At 40.2% G+C, this 16,382-nt stretch overlaps 1 protein-coding gene across 1 annotated transcript in view; it reads right to left on the bottom strand.

Moving 5' to 3' along the window:
* Positions 1 to 16,382, bottom strand: part of LOC126392328 (proprotein convertase subtilisin/kexin type 4-like) — a 227,053-nt gene that overhangs the window by 207,776 nt on the left and 2,895 nt on the right. The window contains 1 exon segment of the mRNA XM_050047662.1: positions 11,019 to 11,194. Within this exon segment, the coding sequence (XP_049903619.1) occupies positions 11,019 to 11,194 (176 nt within the window).

Genomic DNA, 16,382 nt, shown 5'->3' with positions numbered 1-16,382 from the left:
TATATGGAAATGACAAAACTTTAAGCTTTTCAGTTATCATTTGTAACTGAATGGAAAGAGGAGTAAAATTAAGATGATTCAGATTCCAATCAATCAACAACGTGCATGTTTGCCGAGGTTTTTTTTTAGTTCATGTGCAAGATGAACTGTAAAAGCTGCCGCATAAAACTGCAATTCTGACCTCACATCAACCTAACATCACCTCCTGTCCTTTGTTAATAAAGACTGCAGAGACTACCAGCTAACCAACATGCATGCCTTTTTAGCCCCCATGTCAGAGGAAACAACCCCGTCTGTCTTGTGTGTTTGTAATACAAAAAATATCGCAGACAGACAATGTACTAATTGCATTAACATAATGTACTAGATGCGTTTTTGTGCAATTAAAGTCTCCAAATAACCTGACTTGCATGCCTTAGGACCTGGAGGTGGAAAGCCACAGACATGGGGAGAACATACAAACTCCACACAGAAAGACTCCAGCAGCCAGTGTATTCAAACACAGGACATTCTTGCTGCAAGGCAACACTGCTAATTGCTTATTTAACTATTAACTGTATTGATAGAATGATAACCACAACATTTTCCTCTAACTTCAGATAAGGTACTTAATGTGCCATCGTCCTTTGTATTAATTAAAATAAGCGAAAAAACGAAACTTTTTGAGATTCTTCGACACAACTGAAACATCTCATTCAATATGCTGTACACAGTATATTATGATATGGAAACAAAATGACTTGGATCAGCTGCAGTCCTGGCTACTACTACTGCTGCTGAGAGGAACAACTGATAAAAAGCTCCCATAAGGAGTAAATATTGGACTTAACAATTCTGGACCCCAACCAAAAATCACTGGCAATTATGCGAGTTGGAAGTCAGAGTGAAAACAGGGAAGAATAATAGATTAATCAATTAAAGAACTGAATTCTAATTATCCCATTGTGGCTTTTTATTTTGTTTTACCTAATGTGCAGCCTCAGGAACAAGTGCGGCTACAGTATGAAATTCACTGTGGCACACTGTATGCTTTGCTGGGTGCTGTGATGCCTGAGTACAGCTAAAGGTTAACAGAACACGACATACTCTTCGAAGACACCCCAACAGTAATTACCAAAAGAAACAGTATTATAAATCAAAAGAGGAAATACAGAAATACAAAATCTACCTTAACTAAAAAAAATCCTTGAGCTGCTCTCCACTTACAGGTTGAGAACAGCTCAGCTGGTTTCTCCTCCAGCTGAGACACTTGACAAACTAAGGACTCTAAAAGCTCTAATTAAACTCTTTGAGAACTGCTTAATTTTATTTGCCATTGAAACAATGACAATCTCAACAATCATAAGTCTTGATTTAAAAAAAAATGTCATGAAACTGGATAATTATTAAGGCAAGTGTTTGACGTTCATTTAACTGTAAAAGCTTATCACAGGAGCCAGGTGATAAGAATGGTTGCCAAATGATTTCATAGTACGATACATCGCTATTATGTTAGGTAGTATTTTTGTTATGTGAAGTCAAAGCATCAGTGATTTCTCTAGATTTCCTTTTGTTCTTCCACATTTTTCTTCGTGTTTTCTTATCACTCTTCACCCGTTTGTTATTGATTCCTATGGATAAGAAATACCTTCGTTCCCTCTTCAACTGTCAAATCAGATTATCATACTGCACAGCAGATGATTGAAGGACCCAAGCATCACAATTCAAAACAACTCACTTGAAGGAAAAAAGCAGATTTAAGGCACTGTGAAACACACAAGCTCAACAAGAGCTGCAGATACTGTGATCCACTTGTTCTGTCTTTTGTTCCTTAATGTCTTTTTTTAATATTTTGTTTATTTTTTATGTTTGTGTCCTTTCATTTTCTGACAATTTCTTTTTTTGTTTGCTAAAAGAGCTTTAAAACATGACTTGATACGAAGCCTTGTGATGATCCGTGAGAATTGTTGGTAGCTCCTTCTTTCCTTTTATAAATCATCTTTGGAAATTCTGCCCACCTCTGCATTAAAGTTGCCTGTGTGTCTAGCACTGATGTGTACCCAGATGTGACACCTATGGTGTTCTTTTTTTTTTAAGTAAACAATGAATTTTTTACTCCAAATGACACTAAAATTGATGACAAATGCCCGTTACGAGTTAGCAGAGCTGAAACTGATAACCTTGCTGACTTCTTCCGAACGTCTTACTGAACTTCAATTTACAATATCAAAGGGAAAGCTACCTGCACTGCACCGAATGCCAGACAGACCAAGTTAGGGACTAGCTTATGAACATAGTGGAGCCTTTAACAGCGAAAGAGACAGAAACCTCCCTTTAGAGATGGTGGAGACCAAAACAGAGCTAAAAAGGACACTGAACATTGGACTAACATAGGCAAATATCGAACTCCAGATCAATCAATCATTTATTTGTCACATGGAACCATACTGGATACATCTCCAGTTAAATGTGATCCCATCAGCTCCTTCGACTTAGGCATTGCAATTTAGCCCTTTTTGCCTTTTCTTACACTGTAGGCTGCTGCTTTATAATTGTCCTCGTCTTTGGATGGTTCTCCATGGTTTCTGGTTGTGGAGTGATTTAAACTGTATTTTGGGTACAGTTGCTTCTGTCGTTTCACAAACTAAATCCACCACAAACTCACTGAATTCATGGATGTCATCGGTGATGTCAATAGCAGTGTCCTGGAACTGCTCTGGACTCTGATTGGCTCTATGTCTCTATCTCTCGTGTCACTGGGGGGGAACGTCATGGTTTGTCCTATTGCAGAACTTTGTATACTAATCAGAGTCCTCTATTTTTTCAGATCGGCAAATAGAAAAAGAGGCACCTGGCTGAATGGCCCTGTCCAGGACTTAGCCAAGTCTTGGTGAAACAAAGGATATTCAATTTCCTGATAGCTGGCTGAAAACTGAAACAGCATGGAAGTTGCCCCGTGTTATCCAACATCTGCGCAATGGCTTAGGGGTGGCGTAATGCATTGATAACCAACATCACGGGTTACAGAAATACGTAGATTTGCAAAAAGTGTCTCAGCGCGTCGAAAATAAATTGAGCTGCTTCCGAAAAAAGCTCCAGAGAACAAGCTGCAGCTATAAAAACTTCGCCTACATGTGAAAGTGACGTTACAGCATGCGCCATCTAACGTTATTCAGCTGTTTTTATATTTTCTGTTTACTTTAACTGGCATGCACAAGTGAGAAAACGGCTTAAACTAAAATTACAGTGCATTGTTACAGTCTGTAAACCATTTCAGTTCCTTTCCTCGCCCAACACCGATGCAAAAATATATTTGCCAGTAATTATTTTAACAGCATATTACTCCAGTGATTAAATACATCCATGTCATAACCATTTGAAGTTTTAGGTCAAGTACTTAAGTCAAAATACTAATTCTCCAGTTCAGGGAAAGGATTGCTGTGATATAGTGATTAGATTAATTTATTTGCCACAGCTATCATATTGAATTTGAGGTCCATTACTTTCTGATCAGGTAACTGACACATGGGGCCACCACAGAGTTAGTCATTGTAAACAAGTGGTCTCATCTGGTTACTGCTATTATACCAATATCAATCAGTCAATATCAATAATCATTTATAGATTATTATTTACAGACCATTGTAACTTTAACACAAACTATGAGCTTTCACCAACCTCAGCCAAAAATATTATAAACAGCATAGTTCAAAAAGCAAACACTAAAAGCCCGATTTGTACTCCAGCATCTGATGGCAGTTCAGCAGAGTTGGACTTTGAGTCATCTCAGTGCTGAAGCATCCACAGGACGCGTGCCCCACTGCTGCTGACGGCCTCCAACCGCCAGACAGAAAGAGGAGAGAGCAACAGAGATGGAGGGAGGCATGGAAGGGAAAAGCATGAAGGATAAACAAAAACAAACACAGACATCAAGAGTCATTGAAGCAGTGTGTGAGAGCCACGTGAGGCAGCCCACCCTATGGAGAAAATAGCAGCTGGTGTGTATACTAACAGCCCTACAGGGGCTGTGGCCTCCGCAGCCCCAAATATGGAGAAGCAGAAAGGAGAGATAGGAGGAGGGCTGGGTGATAGAGGGGGATGCTTGGGGCTAAATGGGGTGAGCAGTTAAGCCTTGTTGGTTACAGTATTGGCAGGAAATGCAGGAGATGGGAGGGAGGGTACTACAATCCATATCAAAGTGACACATACAGAAAATTATGTTTTTTTAAAGAGAGATATAACTAGTTTAGGATTGGGTGTTGAGTTATTTAGTATAAATCTTACATACAGATTCTATTTTCTTTTATATCTTTGTGCTTACCAAGTTAATTGCTAATATTTAAGACTGTAGCAACATCACGAAAGAGACACCCAATTGGGCAAGAAACTTGGCCAGTCAGATGATCGTACAGGTTGTAACTAAACCTCCAAGTTCTGCCAAAGTTGTGATTATTTCCCCACAAAGCCAAAAGGGATGTGTCATCAGTGGTAAGGTGGTGAATTAGGGCTGCTCGCTTATGGCAAAAATCATAACCACAACTATTTCGATCAGTACTGAGATCACGATCATTTAATACAGTTACTCATTGACTTTGGATACATCATGCATTTACTGAACTTAAAAAAGTGGATTTTTTAAATATAATTCGACTGAAAAACAGGCTTGACGTAAACTAAACATGCCACAGCCTGGCTGAGTATCAGTATGGGCTTTTAGTGAACGTGCACTGCTATAAAGGAAAATGGTGCGATTTATAACACAAGAAATGAGAGAGCATCATTGCAGCACAATAACCCTTTTCACTAGATTATCCTGTTTTCCTAATTGCTGGAAGCCAAAATTGTAATTGAAAATAAAATCTGATTAATTGCCCAGCTCTGAGGTGAACAAAAACACACTTAGGCACTCATACAAATCCTCAAAAACAAATCTGATAAAATCCTGGATTACAGAAGTACATAAATTAACAAGAAAAGACCAAAATGGAGAAAAATAATCCCCAAAAATATTAGAAATAAAAAAAAATTACCTGTAGACACCCACATATGACAACAGAATGGGGAAATGATTATGAAAGATGAGCCCACAATGGTCTTTCATCCAATCCATTCATGACAAAAACCGTCATTGTTCCCCAGTTCAATTAAATTCTACTAAACACAATTTAGGGTTCAAAGATACCAAAACTATGCAGTAATCAAAAATTATGTATACTTATGTGGAATACAATCAATACAACACATCAGCATTAACTCTGGACTGAGGCTCCCTACAGACACTGAGGGTAGCCTGAGTGAAATCAACTGACTCATTTCATAGTCTTACAATGAATAAATGAGATATTACATGAACTGGTGGCCAAAGGGTGTAACTTATTATTATCAACAGCTATTTTCAATATTGATTACTGTGCTTATCATTTTCTTGATAGGTTCATTGTTCAGTGTGTGAAATGTCTAAAAAGTTTGTTTTTTCTTTATGTCAAAGGGGATGCCTTTGAATTGCTACTTTTTCTTGGCAAAACCAAAACACATTTAATCTGCTATTGCATACCACAAAGAAAAGCAGCAACAAATGTGCTTAAAATAACTGAAATGAATTGATTATTGGATTAGATGTCAATTCATGCTGACATATAAATATACAAAAATATTCTCTTTTCCTATACCATTAGTTTATAATATATTCAGGTGCTTAAAATGTGCTGTACTGTGAATGTGTCAATGTGATGTCATTACATATGTGGGAATTAGCTGAGTATTACATAAACAGGCTTACTGCACTCTACACCCAGGTACTAAGTTATTACATTCCAAGTCTAAGTTGCTACAAACCTGCTTCACTTATTTCTGTCCTTCATGAGTCCCACTCAGTTAGGAGTTAAGCAACCAAAATAAAATCCCCTCTCTGCAGCAGAAATCATAAAAACTCACAATTAATTCAACCGTGAAATATAATTCTCCTTAGATGAAAACAATCTGCAGTGATCTGCTATTTGAATATTAAAACAGACATGCACTGGAGTCCACTGTCACATTACACAGGTTTAGACTGTATGTGTTTTCTGCAAAACTTTCTCAGCTTCTTACTTCGCTGAAGAAATAGAAATCACTGAGCAGAAGATACACTCTACAGCAGCAGTAACTGACAAACTTGTCGTAAAAGTTCATCCACAAAGCTTATAATAAACAACAACTTCATAAAATCTGTTTTACTTTCACTTATTTCCCTCTAAGCTCTTTTTATAAACCTATTCAGAGCAAAGACTTGTTGTTAAATCCAACAGCAAAGCTATGAAACATGAAATTTTACAATATTTCTCAATATTCCATATCACCTATGAGAGCATTGTGTATGAGCGTGTTTGTGTGCTTCCACCGCCACTCGCTGCTCTTGTCCACCATCTTCCTTTATCTTCTTTATCTCTCTCTCTTTCCCTATCGCTCTCTCCATTTCAATATTGAAGAGAGTTTTATTAAGGGCTAGACTCGGGTGTGCTGAGGCGCTCTCAGTAATTTTCCTACAAAGTGCTTTAATCCATCACACGGCCAACATGTGGCCTTTGCAGCCATACATCATCTCAGCCCGGGGAGAGAGAGGAAGGGAAAGAGAGGGAGTGGTAGCATAATTTCTGCTCTCCTCCTCCTCCTCCTCCTCACCCCCTTCTTCTTCTTCTTCTTCTTCTCCTTCTTCATCTCCCGCCAGAGTTTCCCACCTGGGAGGGAAACCACATCTTCTCCACATATTCCTCAGTCAAGTCCTCTCTCCATTTACAAATGAGAGTGAGGCATGAGGGAGGACGGAGTGAGGGGAAGAGGGGGGCGGCGGTACGCAAAGAGAGAGAGAGCGAAAATGAAAGAGATGGAGATAGCCGTGAGTGAATGAGTGAGTGAATGAGTGTGTGAGGGAGAGAAAAAGAGATAAGGAAAATGGAGAAAAGCTTACTGGAATGAATTAAATTTGGGGACAAAAGCGGGTGAGAGGAAGTCAGACTGTGTGTGTGTGTGTGTTGTGCATGCTATATGCACAAGGTGTGTGCATCTGTACTTGCGCGAGGAAATAGAAATAGGAAGAGGAGTAGAGATGGGGGAGAAAAAAAAAAGTGCTGCATTTCCCAGCATGCAGCTGGTGCAGCGTTGCCCTCTGTGTTGCCCCCGGCCAACACCTGCCTCCATTTCGCTCTCTCCGCCCTCCTCGCGCCGAGGAGCAGCGGTGAACTCTGGGCCCCCTGACTAATGGAATGGGCCCTCTCTTCCAACCATTAGAGGATTGGTGTCCCTTTTCGCACCCCTGGGTGCCCTACGGTACAGAAAAGGGAGAGGAAGGGGCGAGGGAGGAGATGGTGGCACGTTGGCCTTTTTCCTTTCACCAGACACACACACACACACACACACACACACACACCTGGCCATAACATAACAGCCTGAAGTAATCCAGCCAGAGTAAGGCTTGACATAGCTTAGCATCTGACTGAGGCTATTTCTGAGAGGATATTAGAAATTCTGAATTGGGTGCAGCGCTGCGAGGTTTCAGAGAAGAAGCTCTCTGAATGTGTACGACAGCGGCCCCGGCTGATCGTGGAGCGTTTGTGTGATTTCATTTAGCCGGTAAATCCAGTGCTCTACCTCAATTACATCTGCTTTACTTGGATGGAAAACACACCTCGTGAGTACAGAGGGAGGAGAGGGGAGTGGAGGGGAGGGGTGGGGAAGTGGGGGGAAGCGTGGAGCGGATTGGGGATTGAATCTCTCGATGAGCTGATAGCACGTCCGCAGACAGCGAGCCAAGCTGTGCTGTGGTAATGTTATGCTAATGATATGGTAATGATATGGTAATCTGCCAGCAGTATTCCACCTCACTGGAGAGAAGGGGAATCTGGGAGGCCTTTCACCATTGGTTGGAGACCGGGGACTTCCTGGTGTCAGAGTTCAAGACAAAAACCCTGCACGCACACACATAGGCACACACACACACACATACACACACACACTTAATTCTTGAAGCAGTGATCTCAGCGAAAATAAAAACAATGCAACACATAGACCTAATCTGGCTTTAATCGGATTTGCAAACTCTTAAGTAAGCAAGAAATAATACCTGTAAACAATGCAGTATCATGTGATGTAACTTAAAACTAGGTCGGCTGTATTGTCAGTAAGCCTGCAAGCTGAGGCTTCTTTTTAATCAGCGTGTAATATCAAGTCGCTGTGCTGTTGTTCTGTGCAGGCATAAAGTGAAACAGAAAATCATCTATTTTAGATCGCGATCAGGTTATTTCTTTTTTTCTTTGTCATTGTGCGTGAAACCCTGCACCTGTAATGGCTGCCATTACCTGCCTAGTCAGAGCATCTCTTTCTCTCTGGCTCATAATGATTGCATTAAACCAGCACATCCTTGGTTGGAGATGAGACTCGCCATTGTATGACAGTAATCTTTGAATCCACGTCAGTACTGCCACACAGCCGTAATAATTACAAGCAAGATATCCCTGGGTCGACTGCCTATGTTTGTTTCTTTATTTAAATTTTGCTACATTTCACTGCATCATTGGAAATGAGCCGACCGATTTAAAAGGAATGCTGACAAACTACAAGCTGTCTTTAAACATGTCTAAATGAGCAAGGTGTGAGACAAGTGAAAGACAAATGTGGATAGATAAACTTCATCTCTTTGGCACATTTAAAAATCATAAAGACTGACAGGAAATGCTTCAATGCGTCTGCTACCAAAAGAGGCACCTGCAGAAAGGAACTGCAGTGGATCAGAGTAAATCTGCCCGTACGGCATAAAGACATCATCGTGGGTATTTTGCTTTGTTTTTCTTTGTATTTTACAGTTGCAAAATGGATATGTCAAGTCTGCACAATGGAGAGATGAGATGACATTTTCCTGGATGCTGTACACTAAATCAAAGAGACCAACAATATGTTGAGTGCCAGCGTGGAGACATTTGATTCCCATTCCACTCATGCGGCATTACCACTGGAATGCCAGCAGACATCACAATCCTCCCAAGCTGGCGTAGGGCTTGACAGACTTTTCATTCCACTTCAGTGTTTTTAAAAAATATATATATCACAGCAAATTGTCAAGCACTGGCTTCTTCTTGATATTACGATATTGACAATATTTGACTTAACAAAGGCGATTTAGTGTCAGTGACATTTAGCATCAGCCTCTGGCGACAGACAGGTAGAAGAAGCCCGTCAGCAGATTGGACCTGGGGGGATCGTGAAAGTGGGGGTTGTCTGAGGCTTTTCTCAGGATAGACCTGGACACCTCATTAACACAAACATACTGACTACACATCCTTGACAATGAATTACTATAGAATCACACTGCAGCATCCTTTCACTGATTTCTACAACGCCATAGGATTCTTGCACCATTTCACAAATGTAAAGCCATAAAAACTACAGAAATAACTACAGTTATTGCAAATTTGTGTTTCATAGCGCCGTGTTTATGCACACGTAAATGGGAAGATGTTTCTGCTTTTGTTTTGGTCATTACAAGTACATCGGTGGGACTGTCAGTGGTGTATAAAAGAGCAGAAAACAATGCAGGAAGAAGCAGAGGTGTTTGTGCGCATACATGAGGGACAATGAGAGAGAGACAGGCAGAGAGGAAGACAGAGACGGGGGTGGACTGTCCAATACACTTCTGATAAAGGTCAAAGAAATGTTTTATTCATGATCCAAGCAGCAGCAGCAGCAGCATAGGCAGCAGGGCCAAGGTTGAAATGAGCTTGTGTCCCCGCTCCCCAGGGCCAACGCAGCACACAGCCTCACACCAGGCCAGCGGACACTCCTTCTAACTCTTATCAATAATGTCAAAACACACACACACACACACACACACACACACACACACACAACTCCTGTATCACTTATCAATAACTTCAAATCACAGTTTTTTGATTGTCTGCCGTGAGCAAAATCGATGCTGAAATGTGCATCTGCCGCCAAAGAACAAAGTGCAATACACTTTAAATGAATGAAGTGAAACTAAAACCTTTTATGGGGACTCTTGGGAGATGTAATGTGGGCTTTTCTCACCTGTAGGGCTCTTTCTATAACCAATTATAAACACAACTATGAAAATGAAAAACATAATATCTAAAAAAATCAAGATGGATCATGCTCACTGTATTTAAGGTCAGGCACTTACGCTATCTGGGTGCTTTACCAGCAGAAATTTCCATGATGGATTGCTTACACAGTGTTTGTTATCAAATAGTACATTCTATCCCAAGAATCCGTGTTGATTCTTTGAAAAGAAGAACTTAAATAAAAGAATCCCTTTTTAAAAATCCTGAATGTAGCAGAGCACAGCAGGAACGGATGTCAATTCACGAGGGCTCTTACCTTTTAAATCTTTCTGACTGTGAACCTTTCATAAAAGAGAATCAGAAGAAGTTCATTTCAAAATATGTTATGCCCTTGAACAGCCTCTTTGAACTCGCTCCTACAAAAAAAAAAAGAGGACTGTATTCCACCTATCCAAGACCTGCTCCGAGCCCTTATTTTTTATTGCAGCCGAGAACATTTTTTGAGGGAGCTGACACACTTTCAGGCTCAACAACCAAAGTAACCTTTAAAGTATTGATGTGGATAAATCACATCTAGTCTTCTGACAAATGGAAAGATTTCAGCATGACAGATTAAAACTCAGGCAAATAGGTAAAGACCCAATCATCTCCAAAGACATTCAACTGCAGCCGATTCCACATATAGGAATTTTGCACGTGCGTAAACTAAGGTGTGTGCATATGTGTGCGTGTGTTCCTTTCTATGTGTCTTTTCATATGTGTGTGTCACTCTCTGTGGACGGCCTACTGTATGTGTCTTTGATCAGATAGGAAATATTCAGAAACGCTGCTGTAATTTGATGAAAGTCAGATATCCCTCAAATAGGAAAGTGAAGTCAGCACTTTGGCAGCTCTTCAAAAAAAAAAATCTCAGGAACCAGATTTAGCAAATGTAAACTGCAGGCTCATATGTGGAGACAGCAACAGGGGTTTTAAACATGCACTGACCCGTTGTATGAACTCCAGCCCGTGCTGGTCCGCTAGAGCTCTGGCGGCTTTGATGCCTCCGTCCATTTGCACTGCATAGAAGACATGGCGGTTGGTCCCACGATGCCCCTCTGTGGTCACTAGTTTCCTCTGCAGCAGGCAGGCAAGCACCAGCACAACCGCTCTGAACATGGAGCCTTTAAAAGGAAGATAAAGGAGAAAATGACTGACTGGTTTTCAAATTATTAGATGTATTAACTAATCTTTTCACAGATCCATGTTAATAATGTATGTTTTAGGACACTATGTCAGTCTTAACCCACATTCCTGCATTGTAGAATGATGTTAGTGTGTTTTAGGAGTAAAAGCAGTGTGGCCGCCTAATGAAAGCCTTCCACAACACTGATGCACATAAACATCCCTCAGTGAAAAAAAGTATGTCAGCAGAGCTGCAACTAATGATTATTTCATTTTGCACTCATCTGCTGATTTTGTGGTTAATTTATTTTTCTTATTGTCTATAAAAGCCACAAAATGTGGAAAAAATGCCCAACGTGACATATTAAAACAGCTGGTTTTGTCCAACCAGCAGTCCAAGAGCCAAAGAGATTCAATTTACTATCATATATGAAGAAAAACATTAAATTCTCACATCTAAGAAGCTGGAATCCGCTACTGTTTTTTAATTTTCGCTTGAAAAAAGGCTGAAGCAATTACAATAATCAAAATAGCTGCACATTCTTTTTTCAGCTCTACATGTCAGACATCATTTAACTTTTAAAAACTGACACACAGCAGTATTCAGGACCCCACTGAATATGCTCTTCCTCCATTGGTTCTTCATAATGTCTAAAAATTGACATTATAAATATCGACATTAGAAAAACACAAACACCTACGATTTTAAACATTACCATAACACTCCAAATACCATCTAACTACACACATGAGTTTATAGAGTGTGGGATTCAGCATCTCAGTGCAACAGTATTGAACATTGGCAATTGTGAAACAATTTGCCCACAGCCACCTCCTCTGTACTTTTGCATGAAATCCACAGTGGCTGCCACCTACAGCATGTGAACCACCCACCTGTAGCCACGGAGAGTGAAACGTCCAGGAGAAATCTTTCACCCAGTGCGATGAAAGCTAGAACTCTGGCATCGGGGGCCCCAAGCGAGACAACACACTCTCTCCAGTTCCCAACCCACACGTTTAATCTCCTGGCCTTGATGCAAATGCTTCTGAGAGCAGAAAAACAGCGGCGCTCTCATTGTGTGAACTAACTTCCCTCTTTAAGCAAAACAGGAACTTTATCAGTCTTTTCTCTATGCCTGTGCTTTCCTGTGAACGATGATGGAACAAAAAGTTGTCACTTCACTCTTCTCAGTATCTACTCAACAAGAAAAATACCCAATGCACTATTGAAGAGCATTAATTGCTTAGACTCCCACTCCTTCCCCCAGATTATGCAACTAACATTTACTGTCAATTTCTTTATATACAGTATATGCATCGCTTTATATTGAATGCAATTAGGAAAGAAATTATGTAACCAGCTGTATTCAGTCAGTTCTTTTTCCCATACACACAGCTCCTCAACATTAAAAGACTACATCAAATTCAGGCTGCAACTATTAGTCCATCAATCGATTAGGCAATTGGCAAGAAAATTCATATGCAACTATTTTGAGCGTCTGTTGTTTATGTCACATTTTAGGCAAAAGTGTTGCTCTGTGATGTTCTGTGGTTCCAGCTTCTCAAATGTGAACATCTGCTGTTTTTGTGTTAGTCTTGAACTAAAAATTCCAGAATTTTAGACTGTTGGTCAGACAAAACAAGCTATTTGAATATGAAAACTTGGACTTTTGGACATTTTTTACCTCTGACATTTTACAAATCAAACAATTCATCATTTAATTGAGAAAATAATCAGCAGATTACTTGATAATGAAAAAAAATTGCTCAGTCTTACATCTAATCATCGTTATGAAACCTACTGTCTGCAATCTTTGTACTTCTTGGGTTGATTTGGGCACTTTTATGCCCAAAAACACCCACTAACATACAGTAAAGCTCAAAACTGGAAGATTAAGATCTCTCACTCTATATATAATTCTGTTTGTATGTTTATCTGACTTCCCTTCAAAAGCAAAGTGCCTCCTCCTGCAGCATTTTCCCCCCAAACAACTAACAGTGCAGCTGACCACCGTTTAAAGTCTACAGCATCATTCAGCTCCAATCTCCCAAGCCGCTGATTGAAATCGATAACCTCACTTGGGGCTCGGGCCCCAGTCAATCCCACTGGAGGTGCAGGGCCGGCAGCGTACACCCCACCCAGCGAGGAGCGGGCCTCGGGCAGAGATGGGGTAGACAGGGAGGGCGAGAGGGAGGGAGAGCACATGAGACTGGAGTACAGGAGAGCCACATTGAACAGTGTCAGGGCCTCGGGGCCTACTGGGACGCTGATAAAGTACCTGGACATTTTTATAGACAAACTACTTATTTCCGTCCTCATATCGCTTGGGAAGACTGATAACTTTATATTCCTCTCAGGCAGAGGAATGAAAGGAGGGGGGGCCCTTTCAGGAGTTTAATTGATCAAACTGTAGCCACAAGGGTTTTTTTCTGGAGATAAAAGGGACTAGCACTCTCCCCTGTACAATGCAGAGATCTTTTAGAAAGCAGACCCGATGAAAAAAGAGAATGTAACTCATTATGCAAAGTCATTACAGGCCTCTGACTACACTCCTTAAAGAGAGGGAGTTAATGGCGGAATTGTATCGTACAGGATTTCCAGAGGTCAAACTACCGGTCATAGGATAACATTATTTTACAGTGTCCAGATTATTACTCTAACCAAATTTATAGATGGCTGTTTTGAAGTCAAACTATCTTAAGTGTCTGACAACAGTAAAATATAATTTTATTGCTGCTCACAGGGCAGCTTGCAAGGGCACGGGAGTCTCAATGTCAGCAAGCATTTTCAATAGAGTAGAATAGAACTTAAAATTTCCATCAGAGCAGAAAATATGTCTTTGTCTCACCTGTCAAGGCAATAAATACAGTAAGAACAATGTGTTTTTACTTGTTGGTCAGTAAAAACTAGAATTACTGCCTCGCAGTTGTATGCCACCAACCACTAAAGTTGCAGTTTACATCCATGTCTACTCCGACAATGCCTCAAATATGAATGTTGGCGTAAATAAGCTACATATTCTAAAACATGGATGCTTCATACACATCTTCAGCCCAGCAGCCCAGAAGATCTATAAAATCAGCAGAGTTTAAGGATGGGCACTCAAGATTAGTGTCACCATTTCAGTAGTTGACCAAGTGCCTCCCCTTCTGTTCCTGGGATATGGTGTTAAATAATGCACAGAAAAGTGTTGCTGCAGAACATTATAATGTCACAGTTAAGTTGAACTTTGACTTTTTGAATTTAAAATGCAGTCACTTGATTATTCAGATCTATGAGACAGTGTGAAATATTGTCAGTTAGCATATGAATTCTTGAGTTATGGCCAAAAACATGTTTTGTGAGGTCATGATGACCTTTGACCGCCAAAATGCAATCACTTCATTGTTGACTTTGAGTGGACGTTTGTGCCAAAGGAAACTCCCTTAAGGCCATCTTGAGATATCACGTTTACAAGAATGAGATGGATGCAAGATCACAGTGACCTTTGACCACCAAAATCTAATCAGTTCATCCCTAAGTCCAAGTGGACGTTTCTGCTAAATTTAAAGAAATTTACTCAAGGTGTTTAGGTGTTGTCTTTAGATATCGTGTTCACGAGAATGAGACGGACAGACGGACAACCAGAAAACAAAATGGCGCTAGCATGAAGGCATAAAAATGATCACAACATGCCTCATAAGTCATCAGTAATACAGGAAAATATGTGAACAAGTTGTTACAGGTAATTGAAATCTTCAGGCACAGGGACATTTCATGTTGTAAGTTTATAGTGATTGCATAAAAAAAAAAACAAATCCTTTACATACAATATTGTTTACCAAATACGTTCTATAGCGCTGTTCAGAAGGCATTACCTCACATTCAGAGTTGAGGGGGGGTCAGTGTCATTAATATACAAAGCTTTCCTGTACCCAGCAACTTTTTTTGTCGGTGCCCTACAATTCTCTCCATCAAACAACTTTAGTTAACTTGTTTTTGACTGCCACAGTCAGGTTAACATACCAGACTGGGATATAATGCAATGTATTTGAGCAGTCATTGAGCGAAGCACAAATACTCACACCATATTGTTCAGATAATTATAAGCAACCACGTCAGAAAAACAGTTCATGTCAGCTTCGTAGTTGTAATTTTAAATCAGATATATTGGGAATTTCTGACAGCACCAATATCTCCCACTTGTTGAAGAGAACTACGATAGTTCTACAACTGAATCAAAGCCAATATCAACACAACACTAATTTAAAAGGAGGCAGACGTTGTATCTGATATAACGTGTTAATAAGCTCTTCCAAATATGCTAGCACAGCAAAAGTATCTAACTTCGGCATTTTATTGATGTAACTACAAAGTTACCACCAATGCTTCCATTTTGGAAGGATACATGAATTGTTAACATTCTGCAAACAGTGCAGAAATGCAGCACAGAGCCCTACTAGCAGCTGTTCTGGAGGTGGCCATAGCCCATGGCCATGGGTGGGGGATGAGGGGCCATAGAGAGGTGATTCACATACACAGGTATTATTAGTTATTTGAACAGATTAGACCTCAACTCATGGCAGTGTGGGTGTTTACAAACTGAGCTTGATTATCATGTCTGTGACTCTGTCTTAGCTTTGTTACACCTTCTAGCAGGATAATTGCTTAATTAGATGCTGAACATTTGGAGTTTAGTGAACTCAGCATATGGGCCTTTTTCCAAAGGCCAATCGACAGATAAAGGAAACTTCACCTGCACTGGCTGGTGTTGCTCTATGAAGTAAGTATGCCGCAGGTAGCTAGAAAGGGCTATGTTAGCGACCAGTGTTTTCAGGTAAGCTATTTAGCCACTCAGTCCTCAGATTGCTGCGCGGATGTTAGCCTAATCAGTGCCCTGGACCGACATGGACACACGCACATCTTAATTGGTAATGTGGAAAGTAAAATGGGAAATGTTGCTTGGTTTAAAATATAGTGTATAAGGGTCAAGGTTCACTTATTGTTTTACTACAACTTTACTAGGGTGCACAACAAAATGCAAATTGTTGTCCCTGTATACTACACAAGAAATCAATCGTGAATTCGAAATAGCTGCGACCCCATTCACTCATGCATTCACATACATTCACAACAAATTGAGCATTGACATAAACACAAAAGGCGCCAATAAAAAAGGAAAAAAAGTTACATTTTAAAGTGCAGTA

This window comes from Epinephelus moara, chromosome 6 (assembly GCF_006386435.1).
Source record: "Epinephelus moara isolate mb chromosome 6, YSFRI_EMoa_1.0, whole genome shotgun sequence".
Lineage (NCBI taxonomy): Eukaryota > Metazoa > Chordata > Actinopteri > Perciformes > Serranidae > Epinephelus > Epinephelus moara.
This window is presented reverse-complemented; position numbering and strand designations above follow the sequence as displayed.